At 49.3% G+C, this 13851-nt stretch overlaps 1 protein-coding gene across 1 annotated transcript in view; it reads left to right on the forward strand.

Moving 5' to 3' along the window:
* Positions 1–720: 720 nt before the first annotated feature.
* The window catches only part of Pkm (pyruvate kinase M1/2), a 23452-nt gene continuing 10321 nt past the window's right edge, over positions 721–13851 (forward strand). The window contains exons 1-4 of the mRNA XM_013354585.2: positions 721–950; positions 9798–9964; positions 10633–10724; positions 13720–13848. Of these exons, the coding sequence (XP_013210039.1) occupies positions 9811–9964; positions 10633–10724; positions 13720–13848 (375 nt within the window). The 5' untranslated portion in view covers positions 721–950; positions 9798–9810. The remainder of the gene's footprint in view (positions 951–9797; positions 9965–10632; positions 10725–13719; positions 13849–13851) is intronic.

Below are 13851 nucleotides of genomic sequence, written 5' to 3' on the forward strand. Positions count from 1 at the left end.
TTTCTCTGTGGCTTTGGAGCCTGTCCTGGAACTAGCTCTGTAGACCAGGCTGGTCTCGAACTCACAGAGATCCGCCTGCCTCTGCCTCCCGAGTGCTAGGATTAAAGGCATGTGCCACCATCGCCCTGCACGATGGTCAGTTCTGCACTGATTACCTTAAACTGGTTTTCTGCTCCAAGGCACTTAACAGTACAGGATTCAAGACCTTACTGAAAGTATTAACATGGCCCCAACCTGTCCTTTCTTGTTATGAGGCCGCATTCATGCTCCAGCAACAGGGTCCCAAGTTCCCCCTACTTGGCCTCCAATGTCTGGGAGACAGTCCAGACCTCTGACCACCCTCTGCTCACATCACTCCAGCTTCCAGGAGGGTGCTCTGGGGCGGCCATCGGGAGAGTAGAGAGACCTTGGGCGGGGTTGGAAGAATGTTAGGGGACGTGTAAATCTGGGCACCGCCCTGGTAATCCAGGGCAGATGGGGCGACCTGGGCAGAGGGCCAAAAGGGGAGCCCTACAGAAGACTCCCAAGTCCTAAGGCAACAGGTGGCCCTGGCGCCTGGGGAACTGGGGGTGGCGGTGTCTCGGTCTCCAAGGGCGGGCCCTGCGCCCTCACCACCACTTCCCCATTGGCTATCAGAATAACCAATGCGCAATTTTGGATGACTGTGTCCTTCCGCCAAGGAAGGTAGTCCTCCTCTAAAGGGCAACCTGCCCGTCCCGCCTCCACCGCGCTTCTCTCCAAAGGTGCGGACGCCCAGCGAAACGCGAGAGGCGGGGCGCCGCTGGCCGCCGCGGGGATTGGGCGAGGGGCGGGGCTGCGGAGGGATTGCTGCGGCCGGCAGCTGTGATAACCTTGAGGCCCAAGAGGCGCAGTCCCGCACAGCAGACACTCGTCTCGGCCCTTCCGTCGTCCGACTTGGGTATCGTCGCAGGATTCGGAGTACGCCCGAGGTGAGAGGGGAGAACCTACGCCATCTGTGCCCAGGGCCGACGCCCGCTACTGGGTAACGCAGGCCAGCCTGCGCACGCGGGACCCAGACGCCTGGCATCGTGCATCCCAGTCCGGGTTGGGGGAGAAGCTACACTCGAGCCCAGGTCCTGAACTTCCAAAGACAGAGAGGCCTTACAGCCCCTTCCCCACATGCTAGTTCTGGCCCCTCTTCCTTCTCAATCTGGTTCCACTCTCCTATCTTACTGCTGCCATCCTCTCCACCCTGTTCCCTCCCACTCCGATGCTCATCCTCCTGCATTCACTAGTAGTTCTTTCGCCCTTCATTTTAGCTCTGTGCTCTTCCCCTCCCTCCTTCGGTGACCTCCTTATAATCTCTCCTTGAAATAACTCTGTCGCTCCCTCCCCCCTTGGGCCCCGCATTTATCCTCCATTCAGGTCAGTGTGCTCTTCCCGCGTCCGTCTTCGCTACTCCGAGTCGCCCCTCCCCCTCCATTCCGGTCACGTCCGCGACACTGCATCCCTTCAGCATCCGGATCCTCGCCCCTCCCCCTCCGCGCAACTTCCCCCGCCCCCCGCATTCTGGTCACGTCCGCCGAGTCCCCGCTAGCCCTCGTGGTCCGGTGCGTGTAGGTAGGATGCAGTCAGTGGCCGTCCCGGGAGATGTATCCACAGGTTATGTAACGTCAGTCTTCCCTGTTGGCCGTTATTCCTTCCTATTTTGTGCGACGCAGATTCCTCTGGTTGCCCGCGAGGCACTGGTGCTCCGGGCTTCCCAGCCCTGCGGGGCGCCTGCAAGTTCTCTCGCGCTCCATCCTGCGGTGGCGGGGCTGCACGTACGGCAGGGCGCCTGGACCAGCCGGTCGCGCTGCGCCCACGTGCTGGGGAAAGGGTGGGGGGTGGGCGATCAACCGAGAGAGGTTTCCGGGTGGAGCTGGAGCCCGCAGAGCTCAGTCTAAACAGGGAAGCAAAATTTGTCAAGTCAGTGCTGTGAGGAAGATGGAGCTAGCTGCACAGGGTGGTTCGCACGTTGGGTTTTGAAGAAGCAGGAAAGCACCAAATCTGAAGGTTACATAAAAATCCAGTCATGGAAAGATGTCTCTCGATCACCTCTTCTAAACCCAAGGAGATTGATAGGACTAAGAGCCTCACAGTGAAGGGACAGTTCTGCGTGTGGGCAGCGGGGGGGATATAAACAGGTTTTTGGAATCCGGTGTGATTTATTTTCTGAGGTGGTTCAGTCTCTGGTCCTGTGTCACGAGTAAAGACGATTGCTCCAGGCTGCTGAAGTTACTGGTCTCCGTGTAAGTAGGGGACATATCCAATGCAGGGAGTAATCTCGGGTGAAATGCCCAGAAGAGCATGCATACGTCCCTTTTTCTCAGTGAATGAGATACAGTTAGATTGAAGGCCTCCCTGCCTATACATATTGAGGCTAAGCTTGGGGAGGCAGGAAGGCTCTGAATACCCAGTATCCCCTGGAAACTAATTCTCTTTGGAATCCCGTAGGTGTTTACAATGTAACTACCGTAACTCCTGAGAAAGGAGCTTGCCATCTAAAGGGAGAAATGCAGCGTCCTTTGTCTCCCTCTGTAATGGTAGAAACAAAGAGGCAGCTATCCAGATCGATGTCTTCTGATTCTTGTTCCTGACGGTTCAATGTAAGACCGTTCATCCTGCTGACTTGTAGGAAGTAAGGTTTGGAGGCTGTTGCAGTAAGTTCTGTTGCCACAATACTCAGGGTGTGGCACTTTCTAGGGTGCAGAGGGGGAGGACCTTGGGTTAGGATTCAAGGTACCATTGTTAGGCAACAGTTTGCCTTCTGGTGGCCTGAGGATGCTGTAGGTAAGGAGTAAGCCTGTTTTGTGGGAAAGTGAAGTTAGTGTAAACCATCACCAGGTCTGGGCAAGATGACTCAGCCTTTCAACTTAGAGGCGTTTGAGAAGATTTTCTTCCTTGGGTGAGTGGGAAACCTGGTTCTTCTAGATGTAGTGAGGCCCCCTATTTATTGAGTCAGATGCTGAACTAGCGTGCATTTCCCTAAGTTAAAAGGTCTCACCCAGGCTGTGTGGTGCTGCACACAACTTTTTAATTCCAGCACTGAAGAGCAGGGCCAGGACAGGATCTCGTTGAGTTTTAGACCAGCCAGGCTCTGAAACCCTGTCTCAAGTGCGTGGGTGGCAGCAAAATGCAGGGTCTGTATACCGTCCTTCTTGACTGGTAGGCACAGCAGCCTCTCAGGGAAGAACCAGTGTAATGGCAGTTTCTGTGAACTCATTAAGAGCTCTATGCCAGCACTCTGGAGACTCACTGGCAGATGGCTACATGTTCAGGCCAGCCTGGGCTAAATAGTGAAAATCTGTCTCAAAAGAAAAGAGCCTTATCCCCAGTGAGTGACTTGGCACATTTTATAGCTGGCTACTACTCAAATCACATTGGAGTTGTTGGATATGCCATCTGTGTGTGTGATGTGAAGGCGTTGGTCACAGGAAGACAGCTTATTTCTCAAAGCTGTTGATTTCTTAATATTGAGTAGAAGAAATGAGGAAACAGCCATGTACAGAAAGCTAGGGAAAAAAATCTCTTGCATTAAATTCATATTACTTGGGTTTTTAGTGTCTTTTGCTTTAGCTTTTCTGCAGGAAATCAAGATGAGTTGGCCAAGAACTAAGGTGGAGATTGAGGTAGAGGAAAATGAGTCACTTGCCTTTCAGTTTCTGAATCATCCCAAATACCCATAGCCAAGTTAACTGGTAAACTACAAGAATGAGTTGGCACCTATGAGATTTTTTACTGTTCTGGTAAGAGTACTTAAGGGCTGAGTCATTCCTGTAAACTTCACTCGGGTGCAGACTGGAGTAAATGACCGACTGTATGAGGACCATTCTTCCCGACATGATACTTGGATACACAGACTGGATATGGAGTAGTCAGATAGGAGAGGTGAGCCCACGTGGCTGGGGGCTTGCAAACCTCTGCTGACTCTTGAGGCCAAAAGTAACATCTCAGCTAGGGACTGGGGGGTGGTCTTAGAGCCACCAAGCTGTTCAGTGAGGCCACGCCCCTGTTGCAGTTTGTGCCTGTCTGCACGTAGGAGGGAGGTCTGAACTGCAGTACCTCCGGTGGCCTCTGAGATGCCCCAACTTCTCCACTGAGGTCTGGGGATCTTGAGCCTCTTTCCCAAAGCCAGCTAAGTCTCCAAAGGAAGCTACATCCTTTCCAAACATTTTGACTTTAAGCCTCTTGCCATGCCCATTTTGGAGGAGTCCAAACTTCAGATTAAGAAGTAGGGAAGGGCTGGATGTGGTGGTGCATGCTCTTAATCTCCCCACTCAGGAGGCAGGTAGGTGGGTCTTGAGTTTGAGGGCACCCCAAGCTCTGTAGAAGGGTTTGAGAAGTCAGGGGATGGCAGAATGAAATTATGGATTGAATAGTCAGTATACTTTTATTTTTGGAAAGTCTAAAAATACAAGTCAGTGTTGATGCTGAGTTGTGGGTGGTAGAAATGTGGGGTTTGGAGTTCCACTCCCCCTTGGGAAGAGAGGCAGTAGTTGCAGTCCTATAAAGGTCACTGTAGGCAGGCACTCATGGTAAGTAGGTCAGTGCTCTTGGACAGCTAGTGCTGCCTTCCCGCTTCAATCCCCTTCCCCCACTGTGATTCAGGGCACTCCTTTAAATGCTGAGCCTGCGCCTCCAGTTGTGGAGGCCATTGTGCATTCTGCTTACACCTAGTTCCCTGGGCTCCTAAGCCAGGGTCCAGAGCGTGGGCATCATTCCCAGAAACCCTGGCCGCTTAAACCTGCTAAGGAGGCACCATGTGCCAGCAGGACAGAACTTCTCCCAAATCTCCTCCTTTTGGCTCAAACTAGTTCTCTGCTCTGCAGAGCTGTGGAGGCCAGGAGATCCTTGGTACTGAGAATGAAGGGTTCCTTTGATCTGGCTTTCTGTCCTTAGGTAGCATGGTCTTCCTGGGTGAGGGTCCCATAATTCCACAAAAGAGTTTAAAGTAGGGCTAGTATAGTTCGGGGGGGGGGCCAGGAATTTAATTTAACTCCAACAGGTGGGCTCGAGTTCAGAATAGGCTGGTTGATTAATGCTAGGCCTTTCTGATAGAGAATTTGCTGAGGTTCAAGGGTAGACCTCCCCTGGGCATGGTAGCAAATGCCTTTAATCCCAGTATTCAAGAAGCAGGGGACAGACCGATGGATCTCTTAAGTTTTAGGGTAGCCAGGACTATATATTATAGTAAGACCATGTCTTAATAAATAAGCCAGACAGTGGTGGTGCATGCATTTAATTGGGTGGCAGAGGCAAGTCTCTGAGTTCTAGGCCAGCCTGCTCAGTGGAGCTACACAGAGAAACCCCCTCTCCACACCCCAGGGTACTTTAATGGCAGCAATGATTTGGAAGATTTAATTGGTGGAGTGAGGCATGAAACTTTAGCCTGATAAGAGTGCCAGCTCTAAGAATCAGGGTGACATTGAGCATTTATTTTCTTATTTGTTTTTATGACCTTTGTGCCTGACACGAGGGAAACAGATGGAAGGGGCAGAACCAAGGTGATCTGAGCTGGGCCTGTGCACGCCTTGGCTTGTAGGTCACACTGAAGCCTGAGCTGGAGTTTCCTTTCTCACAGAGGGGCAATGGCTCTGAGGAAGATACTGCTGCAGGGGCTCAGGCTGCAGAGTAAGGCTCCTGCCCCTGAGCACGCTGTTTGCTGCTGTCATTGGACATGCCAGGCTTCTGCTGCTGGCTGGAGGTTGGCTGTGCATGTGGGTGCCTCCTAAAGAGGAGGATGCTGGCATGGGAGGGGCCGCATGTCCTGGCAGGAATTACTACTGTACCAGTAGGCAATAGGGCAAGCCCTTCATGGAGGCCCACCCTGCCCATGGAACCAAGGCTGGGGCTGCTTTCCTGGCCTGGAAAAATACCTCAGAAAGGGTATTCTATAAATATATCGATCACGTGGTTTGAGTTGTGGGGACCATGGGATAGGCAGAGCCCTGGTGGGGGGCCAGAGTATTCCAGGTCAGAATTTAGGAAGAGAAATAGCTCAGTGAGCTAGGGTCTAGATTGGTAGAGGACTTGAAACAATTGATGTTTCGTTAGAAGTCTATTTAATTGTATCAATTTTATTTACTTTTTTAATTATTTTATGCACATTGGTGCTTTTGCTTTCATATATGTCTGAGGGTGTCGGATCCCATGGAACTGGAGTCACAGACAGTTGTGAGCTGCCATGTGGGTGCTGGGAATCGAACCCTGGTCCTTTGGAAGAGCAGTCAGTGCTCTTAACCGCTGAGCCATCTCTCCAGCCCCCTATTTATTTTTTTCTTAAAGCGTTTCACATCAGTTTTTGTTGATGGATATGATGCTGGGCATGGTAACATATGCCTTTAATCCCAGCATTAGAAAGGCAGAAACAGATGGATTTCTGAGTTGAAAACCAGTCTGGTGTATATAACATCTCCAGGAGTACATAATGAGACAACTGTCTCAGAACAGGAGGGAGGGAATGTTGTGATAAATACTGCCACCCAGGTAACAAGGTGGTTGTTTTTTTTTTATCAGCTATGAACTGGTGATTTTGACATTTATCCTCTTGAGTCTTTTTCCTTTCATAAGGTGAAAGGCACCAGGTTTTTATATAAACTAGAGGTGGTGTATTCCTGTAATCTCAGCCTTGGGGGAAAGGCACTACGTACCAAGTTCCAGGCCAGCCCAGAGGAATGATAGTAAGTTATAGGTTTAAAGACACTTCACGGGGAGTCAGTCATGCCTGTGTGTGCTCTTAACACTCGGGAAGTTGAGGTAGGAGGATCTTTGAGTGAAACCAGCTTGGGATAGTGTGAGCCTCTGCCAGAGAGAGAGAGAGAGAGAAGAAAACGAAGCAGTGAGGGTCCCCGAGATAGCTCAGTGGTGGAGGAAATGGTTTCTGATGAAAACGAAGCAGTGAGGGTCCCCGAGATAGCTCAGTGGTGGAGGAAATGGTTTCTGATGAAAACGAAGCAGTGAGGGTCCCCGAGATAGCTCAGTGGTGGAGGAAATGGTTTCTGATGACCCTCGTTCTATCCTCAGAACTCCTTGGTGGGAGGAGAAAGCAGCTTCTCTTAAGTTGCCCTCTGATCTTTGCACAGTGCCCACCCCCCCCTCAAAAAAAAAACCTAAATATCAATTTTTGGGTGTTGGGATAAAGTACCACAGGGGAGCCAGTCAGGGGTCACTTTTACCTCCAGGTTTTCATTAGTTTCTCAATGTGTGTGTGTGTGTGTATAGTGTAGCAGCTCTAAGCAACTTCTCCTGGTTATTAAGGTGATTACCACAGAGAACTTTAGTTACACTCAGCTTTTGCCTTAATCCTCAATCCTCATACAGCTCTCCAGGGCAAACTGTACTCAGATCTGAGCGGTCTTTCCAAGTGGGGCCAAGGAGCTGCCGCCCTGAGTCAAAAAAACAGCAATATGTCACCGGAAGCCCAGGCCCAGAAGAGAAGCAAAGGTATGGCCTGATCATCAGTGGCCTCGGAAGGAGACACAATGACTCATGGAAAGAAGAGCCGCCTGGTGGCTTTTAGGAAAGTGGGTTCAGTGTCTGTTCCACTCACTGACTTCATAGTTATAGTCCCATCGTGGTCACAGCAAGGCTTTCGTGCCTTGTTGGCTTGATGTGCTACCCATACTATCCTCTCAGCAGCCTCCTAAGCATGGCTGGGAGCCCTGAGAGTTCCCAGCCATGTTTGTTTCAACCATGAGTAGACAAAGGAGCTGGGACACCCTCAGATTTGGGGAGAGGGAAGAGGCAGAACTGATTTTGACAGAGAGGTCTTTTTTTTTTTTTTAAATATTTGATTATTTATTATGTATACAATATTCTGTCCATGTGCCGGGCGGTGGTGGCGCACGCCTTTAATCCCAGCACTCGGGAGGCAGAGGCAGGCGGATCTCTGTGAGTTCGAGACCAGCCTGGTCTACAGGAGCTAGTTCCAGGACAGGCTCCAAAGCCACAGAGAAACCCTGTCTCGAAAAACCAAAAAAAAAAAAAATATTCTGTCCATGTGTATGTCTGCAGGCCAGAAGAGGGCACCAGACCTCATTACAGATGGTTGTGAGCCACCATGTGGTTGCTGGGAATTGAACTCAGGACCTTTGGAAGAGCAGGCAATGCTCTTAACCACTGAGCCATCTCTCCAGCCCCTGACAGAGGTCTTAATGGGACTGAGAACAAATTCAACAAACACTGCAAGGTGCTGGGGGTTAGCCCAAGGAGACCCCGGAGGAGAGGTTGACTGTTTGGGGGAGTTGGGAATGAACCATGTTGGCCACTGGCAATAGCTGGAGGTCTCGTCCCTCCTTTAGTTTTAAATTTTTTTTTTGGTTTTTCGAGACAGGGTTTCTCTGGTTTTGGAGCCTGTCCTGGAACTAGCTCTTTGTAGACCAGGCTGGTCTCGAACTCACAGAGATCCGCCTGCCTCTGCCTCCCGAGTGCTGGGATTAAAGGCGTGCGCCACCACTGCCCGGCTTTAGTTTTAAATTCTGCAGTGAATGTAGGGATGCCCCCTGTAATCCCAGGAGACTGGAACATGAAGACTGCCAGGGGTTCAAGGCCAGCCTGGGTGACAAAGAATGAGACCTTGTCCTGTGAAAAGTTTGCCGTTTGTGTGGTTGAAGACATGTAGGCCTCTGTTTACCTGGGATCACTAGTAGGTTGCAGAGGTCCCTGGCTGTTGCCAGGTCTCAACAGGGTAACATGGACAAGCTTTATGTGCGTATTCTTCAGGCGTGCAAAAAGCACATAGTCAGTAGACTGAGGGCCCTTGACTGGGAGGCAGGGCAGAGAGCAAGGATAAGGAGGGGCCTATTGTAGAACTTGGGCTGAAGTCTTGAACTCTGGGTGAGAAGGATGCCCAACATTGCTCAAGCCTCTCAACATTTGTCAATACAGCGCGGAGCTTCTGCAGAGTTCTGTCTTCTAACCAGCTCAGTGAGCACTTAGTTGTAAGTCGGTAATAAAGTTAAAGCAAAGGTCGGTGCAGCTGTTGGGATTGTGACCTGGGTGGCTAATTGCCTGGAACGAATGCTCAGCCTACCACCGGGAATGCGCTACCTGCCACAGATAGAGGGGAAGTCCAGGTGGTCAGAACTGGGGCTGGGAAAGCCAGGTCTAACTCAGCACTTAGAAGATCAAAGATAGTGAGTTCAAGGTCAGCCTGGGTTGTGGAGTGGATTCTGTGCCCTCTGAGACTAGCTACTGTGTGCAATTCTGTTTCCAAGGTTACAGGCAACTCCTTAGTAGAGTTGTAATGACTTCGGAGCTGTTCCAGTGCTCTTGTGTGCAAAATTGGCTTTGTGTGTCTTGCAAACGTTGCTGTTTTGCTAAAGAATTCTGGAATTTTTGCCTAACAGAAGCTAAAGAATAAACTTAGCCAATGAAACCAGTGAAAACCTAGCACTCTGGAGCTAAAAAGGACTTGTTTGGGAGGATTTTTCTTCTTGCAGTGTTGAGGAAGTTTCTTCATGTATGTAAAGTGTTCTTGGTTGTGTTGGTGTGAAGTTGTCACAGCTGAGAGCGGCTCATGTCTGAATCCTGCTCACACTGCTTCCCTGGGCCTATGTACATTGGATTGGAAGTGACTTTCATTCATTAAGGTCTTTGCTGTTTGCTCACGGTCACATGAGCCCTTTGCCCAATTTGAGGAGCATCCACATAACCAGCACGTGCCAGGTCTCTGTGACTTGTACACAGAGCAACCGTATTGGGTTAATGTGTAAGTGGGAGACGGCCGCCTCTGCCAAGTGGCTCATCAGACACGGCCCTGTCTAATACGCACTCTTCACCTCTCTGGGCCCCAGGACCTCAGGAACCATGCCGAAGCCACACAGCGAAGCAGGGACTGCCTTCATTCAAACCCAGCAGCTGCATGCGGCCATGGCTGACACCTTCTTGGAACATATGTGCCGCCTGGACATTGACTCCGCACCCATCACGGCCCGCAACACTGGCATCATTTGTACCATTGGTGAGTGTGGCCTTCCCCTGAATGGAGGCTTCCTGCCTCATTGTCTCCTGGAAAGCAAAACGATTACAAAGCTAATCTAGGTTCTAAGTGGGGCGCTGTACACATTTCTTGGGGGGAACAGAAGCCATGGGAAGCGGGCATGGAGAATTAGTACACCTAGTTTTCTGCAATAGGTGTCTTCCTTAGTGGGTCTTTATAAGAGGATTTCAGACACCTCAGATCATCTTTGTTTTGTTTTTTCAAGACTGGGTTTCTTTTAAGCCTGGCTGTCCTTGAACTCACTTTGCAGACCAGTCTGGCCTTGAACTCACTGATATCCACCTGCCTCTCCCAAATGCTGGGATTAAAGGTATCACCCGGCCAGATCTTTTTCATGTGGTCTGTGTCACCAACATCAGTAGTTACATGTCTGTCTTAAGGGAAAAAACTGCCTGGCTCTTCCCTCCACTTGCCTGAGTATGTGGGGCCCTGAAGAAATTGTAGAAAATGGTAGTATTTCCCCTCATATCTAAATTAAAGTTGACTAGTATAATACTTTCTGTTAATTTTTGGAGTTAATGGTTAAAAAGCAATCAAAGGATGAAGAGTTTGGATGTTGAACAGATTTTTGCACATTTTCCTGAGTGTTCATGGCTTATTCACCCGTGGCTTTCAATGTTTGTCGATAGGCCCTGCTTCCCGGTCTGTGGAGATGCTGAAGGAAATGATCAAGTCGGGAATGAATGTGGCTCGTCTCAATTTCTCTCATGGAACTCATGAGGTGGGCCTCAGCTGGGTTGCTGGGATATTATTGATGGGAAACAGAAGGTGTGGTGTTCATTCACGAAGCTAGCTTCCAGCAGGTGTGAGTCTGGGTTTCTCTGGGAATGAGACATGGTCCTAGCCCATCCCTGATTCCCTCCCTCCTGCCACCTTCATTGGCCTAGACAAACAAGGCCTGCTTTGTCAAGGATGGGGCTGTCTCTGCCTTTAACCTTCACAAAAGAAGGCAGGAAGGGTTTAGCTGGAAACCCCTCTAGGCTATCATGTGTCTTTGCTCCACACATGATGTCCACACCTGAAGGTTTCTGCAATGGCTCCTATGGGTCTGGTGAACAAAAGGTCATACAGAAGATTGCTTCTGACCTAGTTCAGTCCCAAGTCCCAAGCTAGTTAGGCAGGTCCAGGGGGTTTCCACTTGAGGCTGAGTCTAGTAGTGTCCTTCAGAGGAGAGAGGTAGGAATGCATTTGAGCTGGGGCTGGTCCTTAGATGTTCTGATGTTGATGGGGGCCATACACAGGAAGCAGATGGCAGCTGTTAGAAAAGCCCATTTGTTCTGGTGCTTTCAAGTTTAGAACAATAAATTCTAGCAGTTGGGCAGATGGAGTCATCTTACAGCTACCTTTCAAGTACTTTTCATGCTTCGCTGTGGATTTCCTACTGGCATTGAAGGAGGGGGGACAGTCCACTCTGGTTTCTTTAGGTTCTGTTCAGAGTGCTCTATTTTGCCCTCTGACCTTTGGGTGTTGTTTGAACTAAAAATAAAGGCAGAAGAGCAGTCCAAGAAGTGAACCCCTCATTCCCAGAACATGAGAACTCTTCATAGATGCCCTAACCCATATTCTATAAACAGCCCGATGAAGGCCAGCTCCCAAATGTCATGCATGGTGCCTAGGATAGTCCAGTAGGCACCTAAGCATTTATGGGTATGGAACACATTCTTGTTAGGTGTGATAGCATAAAATCTGAAGCAGAATTGAGTTCATGGCCAGCTTGGGATACTTGGGCGTCTGGAGTCAGCCTCAGGAACATAAGTGTTTCAGGGTTCTGTTTCAAACCAAAAAGAGGGAGAGATCAATGCTTTCCATGTTCCACTGCTCTTGGCAGGAGCTACCTGGAATAAACTCAAGGGAAAGCCTAACCCAGAGGCAGAATTAGATCCACTTGCAAGCAGAGTCTGTGTGGTCTCTGGTTTGCAGGATGGGCAAAAATAAATTAGGGGACATGACCTTTAGGTTTCATGGCTCTTGAGTCAAGTAAAATAATACCACGCAGCTGAAATGGCAGTGGCTAGTGAGGTCATCGAGACCTGGGTGAGGCCAACTCCAGCTCAACTTTTTTTAAACTACAAGAGGCATTTGGAGTTTATCCGTACTTTGAATCTTATTCATAGATTGACCTTTTATTTATTTTTTTATTTATTTGTTGCCCTTGAAAATTTATTTTTAGGTTTTATACTGAGATGCAGTTAGCCCCTTTGGGAAGCTGATCTGAAGTTGTTCTGTTAGGGCATGTGATTTAAGCAGCTTGACTGCGTGTCAGGTCTCTTATTGCATGTGTTCCTTCTGTGAAGAACCAGGGTGTGTTTTGCTGCAATCTTGGTGGTTTAAGTACTCCTGGAGACACTGAAATTGCATTCCCTCCCTCTGACAGGAACATCTACCAGCTGAATGTGATCCTTTGGCAGCTTTGGTAGCCTCTTAATTGCACCTCTTGCTGTTCACATGGGCGAGATGTGTGTTTCCCTGCTGAGCAGGCAGGGCTGTACTGCCACACTGACTTTTTTAAACGGCCTAAATTTAGAGCCTCGAGAAGGAGGACACTGGGCACCAGTTGTCACCATTTGGGAACGCACCAGCAAAGTCATAGATATGACAGTGGAAGACACAGTCACCTCCCAGAAGTGTATATAGAGGATTTTAATGATAGACCTCCCAGTGTTCTAGGTATTGGGATTATAGTGCAGTTTTATGCACGAGGCCAAGATATGTGTTTGTTTAGGACACTTATGGGCTGAAGTGTGTAACTCGGTAAGCACAAATCTGGATTCAGCCTCAGTTACACCTACAGAAATATCTTATGCCAGTGGGAAAGGTTGTAGGCCCTATAAAGTAGATATTATACAGCCATAATTCTTCAATGGAAATGAACTACTACTATAAGGAACTCTGTTAAAAAAAAAAAACCAAGGCAGTCAGTAGTCACTGTTGAAGGACTGGTTCTGTCTCTCTCCTTGTCTCCTAGAGATAACAGGCTTGCAGGTGTCTTTCCTGCCCACTGTGGTTAAAGGACAAAGCCCATAAAGTGATGTAATAAATGGCCTGTTATCAGTGGTGTCGCATGGATCTGCACCATCCACAAATTCTTGGTCTGCCTTGACTGAGTCCCGGGTAGAGAAAGGAAGTCTTTTGGGCAGCTCTATCGTTCAAACTATCAAAGGGCAGTTGTGTCAGAGATGGGCCACTGGTCACCGTTCGCATTTCTAGACCTGAGAAAGTGATTGTGAAATTGTGAAGTGAGGTGTCTGTATGACTGAGCAATGAGCGTTCAGCTTGGGCCATTGGTCACTTAAGTCAACAACTTTGAGTTTGAATTGAAGTTGGGATCGATAGTGGAAACAGACCGACACAGACTGCCAGGGCAGACATCAAACACAAGTCTTTACCTGCCTCAGTCTTTAGCCTAGGGTTACTAGAGCTACTGAAGGGACACACACAGCTGCTTTAAAAGCAGGTTAGTGTCACATTCCTGCCTATGATGGGTTTGGTGGCAGTATTCTGGAATGTTCCCAAGATTTGTATTAAGATGATGCTGTGGTAGCTGTCGCCATGAGAGGTGGTGACGCTGTCATAGAAGGAAGAGTGTGTACTGCTAAGATTAGGGGTAGGGAAAGGTTAGACACTTGTGATCTGTCAACTTGGCCTCCAAGGTAGAGAATAGGAACTGGACTCAGGTATGAAGGGCACCTGTCAATCAGTCTCCCTTCTTTATCCAGTACCATGCGGAAACTATCAAGAACGTGCGTGCAGCCACAGAAAGCTTCGCCTCTGATCCCATTCTTTACCGGCCTGTTGCCGTGGCTCTGGACACAAAGGGGCCTGAGATCCGGACTGGACTCATCAAAGGG

Source organism: Microtus ochrogaster, unplaced genomic scaffold (genome assembly GCF_000317375.1).
Source record: "Microtus ochrogaster isolate Prairie Vole_2 unplaced genomic scaffold, MicOch1.0 UNK49, whole genome shotgun sequence".
Lineage (NCBI taxonomy): Eukaryota > Metazoa > Chordata > Mammalia > Rodentia > Cricetidae > Microtus > Microtus ochrogaster.